This window comes from Nicotiana tabacum, chromosome 6 (genome assembly GCF_000715075.1).
Source record: "Nicotiana tabacum cultivar K326 chromosome 6, ASM71507v2, whole genome shotgun sequence".
Lineage (NCBI taxonomy): Eukaryota > Viridiplantae > Streptophyta > Magnoliopsida > Solanales > Solanaceae > Nicotiana > Nicotiana tabacum.
The window spans coordinates 182980644-182989717 of record NC_134085.1 but is presented as its reverse complement, the minus strand read 5'-3'; the positions used below and the strand labels follow the sequence as shown (position 1 = coordinate 182989717).

The 9074-nt window shown below is 31.6% G+C and overlaps 1 protein-coding gene across 1 annotated transcript; it reads right to left on the bottom strand.

The window, feature by feature from the left end:
* Positions 1-4165: 4165 nt before the first annotated feature.
* On the bottom strand, positions 4166-8500 carry LOC107815259 (pectinesterase/pectinesterase inhibitor U1-like). Its single transcript, NM_001325947.1, is given in 4 exon segments — positions 4166-5143; positions 6957-7288; positions 7437-7785; positions 8102-8500. Coding segments are annotated over 4 exon segments (1740 nt in total). The 5' UTR covers positions 8469-8500; the 3' UTR covers positions 4166-4451.
* Between the last annotated feature and the right edge of the window lie 574 nt (positions 8501-9074).

Sequence of the window (9074 nt, the reverse complement as noted above, 5' to 3'; positions counted from 1 at the left end):
AATCCCCTATTTCACTCGGTAAATAGGGTCGAATACAATAATCTGTCCAGTTGTAATCCCATATTTTTTTACTCCATGAATATAGTCGAATACACTCGAATACAACAACTGATTAGCTAGACTTCCCTGATTCACACCTATTTTTGCTACTGTATTCATGAATACAATAGCTTAAATACATTAAATACATCTTATAGCCACAAAAAAGTATCTATAATTCATAATATAGCAAATAGTATCTATAAATGACTAATTACTATGAAAAATTCTCTAAAAATTAAGCCAACGGAAAATTGTTATAAATCTGACACTATGATGAATAATAATAGTAGTAGTAATATATAGTGGGTGGAGAGCGTGATCATATTTAGCGTGCACATGGAAACAGCAAAGCGTTAAGTAGGTGCAATGCATGTGTGGATCCCATTTTTTGTTGCCTCTATTCTCCGCTAATTGCGGCTTATAACGTTCTTTCTCTACTCAAGTCCCCTGTCTAACGTAGTTAGCATGGTGGAACAAAAAATTAGTACATACAGAGGCGAGGTAGGATTTAGAGTTCGGAATTATAATTTTTTAAGCTATGTTCTTGACTAATAATTTATATATATTCAATGAATTTTTTTAAATAAATATAAGATTTGAACCAAAATTACTACTAAGCTAACCCACGAATACAACGACTTCTAATTATTTAAGAAGTTTAAGACTTCTAATTATTAAAGAAGTTTATCTTGCTTAATTATTTAGGCGGCCTAAAATATTTACCTGCCAGAACTATTTTTATATACCTTATTAGTATATACTAACAGTTTTTGCATTGTATAACAAAATGTTTATGACCCCAAGGTAATAAAAAAAGTACATGTTTAGCATTTTGTAGATACTAGTCTTATGATACGCGCATTGCGCGTGTATAATATCTTAATGGATAAAAGAATTCTAAAAAGTCGTATAGATATTATATTGAAATATTGTGTCTAAGCTATAAAATATAAGTTTATTTTCCTAAAAATGATAAATGTTGATCTTATGTACTTAACTCAGTAAAAGAAGAAACTACTCCATAGAAGTTCTCAATAATTTGTCAATGCCTTCAGTCAAAAAGTTGTTCTAATTTTATAATTTTATTTTCTTAGTTAAGCTTGATACTTGAATTTTAAAATAATTGGAATTGATTGAGATTATTATGACTGTGATTGCTAGATATGTGTTTTTACTCCCAAGTATGATTTAATAACAAAAAATTTAGTTGATATTATTTAAATATAAGAAAAATAATTCAACATATTTTATTATTTAAAAGAAATACTCGTAAACGTTGAAAAAGTACTCCTAAAAGTATACTAAAAAAAATAAGAAAATAAGGACTACTAAACCAAACTTTTATAACGAAAATAAAATTGTCCTAAACCTAATATTAAAAAAATATTCGTGAATTCTTGAAATTCAATACCTTAAATCTAAATAAAGTTTATATGAAGTATTCCAATTAAATAACATGATTTTTTAGATCAAAATCCTAAATATTAGAAAAATAATTACTCTAGTGATTATTCTAAATATTAAGAAAATAATTAAATGACTATTTCTAAATTTAGGAAACTAACTTATATTACTATTTTGTCCAATATGAAAGCTAATTTTAAATGGTAAAATGACGAACGATTGCGCGTGAATGCTATATCGATGAATATGAACTATTAAAATATTACATAAATATTCTATTAGAAATTATGTTTGAGTGATAAGATAAAAATTATAGAAAAAATATAAGTTCTTGAAAGGAATTGTTGAACTTATCTAGCTAACACAATAAATAGAAAAACTATACCCCATATAAGCCTCAATCATGTCAGTCAATATATTCAACTTAAAAATCCTTACAAATTTTAGAATATCATTACTTCAATTTCACAAGTTATACTTCATTTTTAGTTTTAGCAAGAACACATTAACTCTTGGATATTTAAATTATTCCGAAAAATTTTATTTGAAAAGTTACATATTCTTAAGTTTATTACAAAAAAAATACAAATAAAGTCAACTAACCGACAAAAGATGCCTTTTTTTTTTCTCGTTGAGAAAATATAAATTGTGCTATTACTCTAATTAATAAGAAAAAATATAGTAATTATTTTCAGTAAATTAGTAAAGAACTATGCATCTATGTTGTAACAAAATTACAATTCACGGGTTCTAAAAAGACTACGTTAATACTATTCTAGAAGTAGCAAGAATATAAAATTCATGTTAAAATTAAATTAAGTTTAGTTCTACATGTTAGACAAATATTTTAAACGTAGATTTTCTTTTTGAAGAAAAAAATTAGTTTTTCAAAAGGTACAGATAACTCTATATAAATCTCTCTCAACTTTTATATAACTCTATATAAAAGTTGGTATAAATCAATTTTTGTTGTGCCACATTTAACTCTATTTAACTCCCTCTCAATAATTTTAGGTTGTTATATATCTTAGATACTCTTTTTTTTTTTTTTTTTTGTTATGTTCTCTCGAACATCGCCAATAATTTGTCCTTTTGAGACTATTTATTTTTCAAATTCAAAAAATGACAACTAACCAAAATGTTACTTTTCAAAATAATTCTTCCAACTAACGCTAACTATTATTTTCAAAGCCAAAATCTTTGTTGTTCGTTGAATATAATATTTGGCTTTGTCTTTTATACTTTTAAACTCCATAATTATTAAAGTTATTTTGGTTTGTTTGTCTCTGGAGAAAGAAACATAGTTATAATGACAAAGTTAATTTTGTTTATTAAACGTTTTTTTTTGTGTGGAATTAGGATTATTTATTCTACATGGAAGAAACATACTTATTATTACACGGTAATAGTTATTTTATTCAATTCAAATATGGAAAGAATTTATATAAATAAAAGCTTACTTGATTTTAAATTCTTAAATATTAGGACTTCCTTCAAATAAGGAAATGTTTAATAACTATAATTTTAGTTGACTTCAAAGTCTTAAATGTTAGGGAAAAAAAGTCATAACTATTAGGAAAATAATTGAATTACTATTTTGTCTAGTGTGAAATCTATTTTTAAAGGATAAAAAATGCGAACGATATTTCACTAACGGCCTTCGTACTTTTAATATAGTATATATAGATTTCTTCCTAAATAGGTGAGAACTGTAATATTTTTCAAATGGGCATTACGTAATTTTCTTTTGGGCCTGTCTGGGCACATCACACAAATGGCCCAATATGAAACTAATAGTTAACCAAGGGATCTTTACACAAATAAGCCGACCATATTCACTGTTTACATTTTCTAGCCATATACATATATTATATATTGATTATACATAATTATACACAGATTATGCATATATTATAATAATATAAATTATGTATATATTATACTTCTACTAGCTATTTTTTGTTTAAGTGATTGGATGAGCAGATATTTGGGCTAATTCTTCTTAACCAAAATGGAGAATACTGACCAAGCAAGAGATTGACCATGTTAATTGGGTTAGATATATTCTCTCTCACTTTTGGATGTTTGATTACTTCAACCCAAAATGGGTAATGCAATTGAGTGTGGTGCCGCTCACAAGAAAGGTAAAAGAGAAACACCTAGGCATAAGCCCACAACTTATTTGACAGCCACTGCCCGCTAATCAATTATATAGTGTCATTTTTCCGCTAATCAATTGTTCAGTAAATTTTAACTTGTCCATTTTTTTGGGACAAACCTGAGTATACAATGTAGAGAAATGTTTATTCTTAGACGCTCCCAAAAAATAATAAGATGATAAATATATATTCTTTATTTAATTAATATTATATATATATATATATATATATATATATAATATACATTTTTTAGCTAGTGAATAAAATTAATTTCTGCGACGAGCCAATTTTTGTATTTTGAAAATCTTGGCGGACTGGTATAAATAACTTTGGAAGCTGACAAGAGGGTGGTAGTTGAACTTCAACCATTGAGTAATGTTGCCGATAGAACAATTAGCAACACACCTAATCGTGAACAAGTTGCTGTGCTCAAGAGTTTAGATGAATACATGTTAATTAGTTAAAAAATAATTACTTTATTACTTGATATTTAAGTGAAGAATAATGAAAAAGCAAACAGTAATTACAGGGTAAGACGTTAGGACAAAGATAAGTATATGGAGCTTTGAAATTCTCTTATTTTATTTCCACATTCTTTTGGCTTTTCGCTTTTAGATAGGATAATTACACACATTAGGGAATATTTAGGTCTATATCACTAAAATTCCTCAGCACGAATAGAAGTTCATAAAGAAAATTTCCAACCCCTATTCGTTGATGAATCTTGTTATTTCTCCATCAGCCAAACACCATTGCCATGCATGAGTGTCCTCCGGCTCAAAATAAACATTTCTCATGAAACTTCACAAAAACTTGAAAACAAAATACTACTTAAAATAAAGGATTTCAGAGACCAAGAGAAAAAGGGAAGCCAGTGGAGCTCAACCAACTACCTCCAGCAATGAATCTACCAGGAGTATAAGCTTGAGCCTCAGTTGCACTTGTAATGACCTTAAACCCTTTCCATTTAACTCTTCCTGAGGTCCCAGCTCCTGCCCCAGTATTTTGATACTCGCCATAAAACAAAGTATTAAGCGCAAAATTCCCATTCCATTCATGCCATCCAGCAGAATTAATCACATCAGTAATTGACGATTGCATAATCACAGTCCTAGAATATTCTTTCCATGGCCGTCCAAGATACGTGGGGAAACTCTTCTGAACTGGTCTCAAATCAGACGTTGCACCAATTCTACATTTCTGGATCACAATTCCAGTGTTCTGGTTCGGGTCAGATCTTCCTTGGGCTGTGACCATATTCTTCTGACCCGAACCAGGACGCCGGGCATGAATATCACAGTCTTGTAAAACAGCAGCAGCATTGCCGAAAATAAAATCAACAGTGCCCGCAATTAAACACTGAACAAAATATTGACGATTGGAGTGAACGTAGAGAGAGTCTTGATAGGCTAAAATGTCACATCTATAGAAAGCGGACAAATCAGACCCCACGCGAAGTGCTACGGCTTGGTGTTTTGCGGCCCCTGCAGTGTTTTGGAAAGTTATGTCTCGGGCCAAGAATTTTTCACCTACCGCAGCTGCACATCAATTTGAGACAACTCATCAATAATTCTATCCAACAACACGAATAAAACGACTAATAAATGTATGTTAGATTTTGAATTTTCAACTGTCACATAGTTCTTTCCCTATCGAAATCGAATAAATATCCAAGTGACTAAAGTACAAAAAAGGTGAGAGCGTCACATTTATTGCCAGCTAAGAATGTACCAATGAATTATTCTTATCGGGACCGTAATCAAAGGAATCAGTTACTAAAGGCTGCTATAAAGAAGAAAAGAACCTTTATTTCCATTATAAAATTATAATTTCTTTCAAATTCAAATGATATAATTTGACTTAGACACAAAATTTAATATTTTTTTAAAACATGTGATCCTATAAGTTCAAAGGGCCAAAGCTTTGGGCGCTTATGATATTTTTGTGTGTATAAAAGCTTCTAATTAACGGGAAATTGAGTAAAATAAAAAATTTAAAGTAAAATAGTTTCTAAATATAAAAATGTGTCATTCTTTGTTAAGAGACTAATAAAGAAAGTGTGTCATCTAAATAACTAAATTGAAATAGAACAGAGTAATAAATCATCATTTTCCTTCTAGTATCATAGTTTTAGATAAAGTTAGTAAATATACTATAACAATAACAATCCAGTAAAATCTCAAAAGTAGGTATATGAAGGATAGAGTGTATACAAACTTTACCCTTACTTCAAAAAAATAAAGAATCTGTTTCAGAAAGAGAAAAAAAAAAAGATAGTAAATATACTAAATGGGGGAAATAGATGATACTTTTCTAAGTTGGGAAGAAAGAGGTGACCTCATTGATACAGAAAAGTCAAAAGTTATGAAGTATTAAAAAGGAAAGAAGCCAGTTCCCAGCTGGAAAGCATCAGAGAGCGAACTGTAACCTTTGAATCAAAGGCTTTGATCATATCACTAGAATCTTGCGACTAGATTATATTTAGCCGAAGTGGATGACAAATCTAAATCGTGCAGCTCTCCAATTTACTTTTCCAGACGTGAGATTCGTAATTTCCAGATTGAGTAAAAAATAAAGGCTAGACACTAAATTCTGTTCAATTGCTACAAACAAATAAAAGTACTGAACTTTAGTTCTTCTTTTCTCATTTTAGAGGTAAATTAATGAACTTTTTCTTATTTTCAAGTGAGAATAGATCAGCTTAATTTTTTTTTTAAAATGTGATGTAACATAGTAATAATTTTATACTTTAGGACTGAGTAGGGACCGATAATGTTACTAAATCTCACCCAAAAGAAAAGATAATGTTCCAAATAGTACCTTCCCACATGGCCATATCCCTGCTTCAATTCCTTTGCAACATTGTACGCATTATTTTGTTCGTGTGTGGAATTATTAGCACATTTTCCAGGATTCCAGCTCCGAAACAATGATTTCTACTTTGAAATGGGCTTAACTTATATACACTCGCCTAAAGAATGATTTACACTAAATTTTTCATAATAATTAGGCAGGATATGACGTTGTTTTATCACTAAGGACATGACCATTGATAAGAGGGGACGGAGGAGGTCAAAGATTACGGTAAAAGGTTAATAAGTAGTTTCTTAGTTTCAATCAATATAATCAGCAATAACATTAAACCACCAGTTTAAGGACATTCACGCCATTTCCTCAACGTTAATTACTAATAGTAAGATTAGTTAAAATAGCAATAAATCCAATTAGCGATAGTTAGCTGCAGACCTAAGCTAACTCTACATGGTATTAGTAGTAAACTAAGGAATTAATCAGAAGAAAAAAGTTACAATTTTTTAAAGCTAGCTGGATACAAATAATTGAAAAACTTACCAACAGTGGCGGAGTGGAAAGTAGTGCTACCATCTTTCACATTTCTACTTCCTGTAATAATAGTATTGCTTCTTCCATCTCCCATAAACATAATATTTGTCTTCTTCTTCGGCACATCTACATTCTCCCTGTAAACACCAGCTTTTATCCTTATTACATACCTCTTGCTGCTCTTCTCTGGTGCTTTTGCTACCGCCTCCGACACCGTCTTGAAATTTCCGCTTCCGTCCGCCGCCACAACCACGTCGGGCCTCACCGTCGAGGACTGCAGCAATCTTCTGTCCCCAGCAGACAACCACTCCGGCCACTCACTATTGTCCTCTCTCAACTTCCTATTGTTTAAGACATAATTAAGTAAATAAATATATATTTTTTAGTATAACAATGCTTGCAGCGTCGTAAATATAATTAAGCAAATAAATATACACTCTTTTTAATAATTTAAACTTTAAGATATTCGGACAAGACAAATTTTAATACCTGTTAGTAGTGGTACCCTTCAACTTCTGCTCATTAGCAATGTCTGTATCGGTCATATTACAAATCATAGCTAAAGCATTACTGCACATTTTTTCTACGTGCTTTTGACCTTTCAGCAAAGCTTTGCGAACCTTTTTATCGGCGTCGTCGTGAGAGAAACCGTCAAGGCAAGTCTCTTGGTTAGTAATTGCTGAACTTATTAGAGTTTTAAGGTCATCTGCGTGGGCTTTCAGAGACTTTTTGTTGGGATATAGCTCGAGGTCTTTTATGGCCGTGTGGAGTTCGTCGAGAGTCTCGTCTATTGTCTCAAGGCAATCGTGCAACGCAACCTTTTCTCGTGGCTTTAGACCTGTATAATTAAACAATTACTTAATATATCAGTCACACCGTTCAACATGATATTCAATCAGACAATATGAAATCAAACCTACCTACACGACGTTAAGGGCAAGTTAAAGACATAACAACAACATCAACATCTCAGTAGAATCCGACTAGTGGAGTCTATGGAGGGTAAATTATACCTTACCCTTACATTGAGCAGAGAGACTGTTTCTCAAGGCCCCAAGTTAAGACATAATATAATTAAATACAGTAATTAAAAGTGTACTTTGTTAGTTAATTTAAGTTTATTCGAGATGGTTATGCATTTTAATAAGTAATACCTTTTCTTGTTTTGATGAGTTTTTCGACCTTAAAAAAGTTGTGTTGGACGGCCCTGCAGGTGATATTCAAGGACAACTCAATCACGTCTTTTTGGCTAGTTACTTTTTTGGAGAAATCTGAAACACTTGCAATTGTAGAGTAACATAATTCGGGGTGCAGGGTGTTTTCACACGCAGATTTTACAATGGCATGAGCTGCAGAGGTAATGGCCTGTATGTCTGCGTGGTCGTCGGAGTTATTTGAACGGAATTTTACACCGACAACTACTCCGATAACTGCTGCAACGAGTAGGACTGAGGCAACGACGGTCAAGAATAGTTTCTTTTTTCCTTTGGAAAAATTAACGTTCTTGCCGGAATCCAACATTCCGGCGAAGAAATCTTTGACACGTGTCATTTTGGATGAAGAAATATAAGGTAGAGTTGTGAAGAGAAGTGTTGGATTGGTGGGGTTTTATATCAGTAACACTGGTCCTACTTTTTCAACATTCTGTTAAAATTTGTTCTAGTACTAATTTAATTTGCATGTAATTATAGATGCCACATGAATGGTGCGAATGGCATCTATACTTTTCTTTGCTTTGTTGTCTTTCGTTTTCTTTTTCTCGATGTGTGTGCCCCATTTGACCTCTTGCCTTTATCAACTTTAATCAATTATTATAACTCAATCAGTGATGTTGGCATATGACAAGATTAGTTGAAAATTATATGTTGTGTTACAAGAATACAAGTTGGCGAAGCAAAAGGGCTTTAGCCTTGGGTTACAGGATACTATTGGTCATTGTAAAATGACGAATCAAAGTGAATGTCTATCTTACTTAATCTATTTTCTGCGTATTTTTCCTTAGCGTGACATTTGTTGGCCAGTCTTCACTCACTGGCTTGCTGTTTTGCCCGCCCAAGTGCTTTGTTAAACTTTTACTAATTTGGAGCAGCTAATTAGTGCCCTAGAACAAGAATCGTGGAATACTGG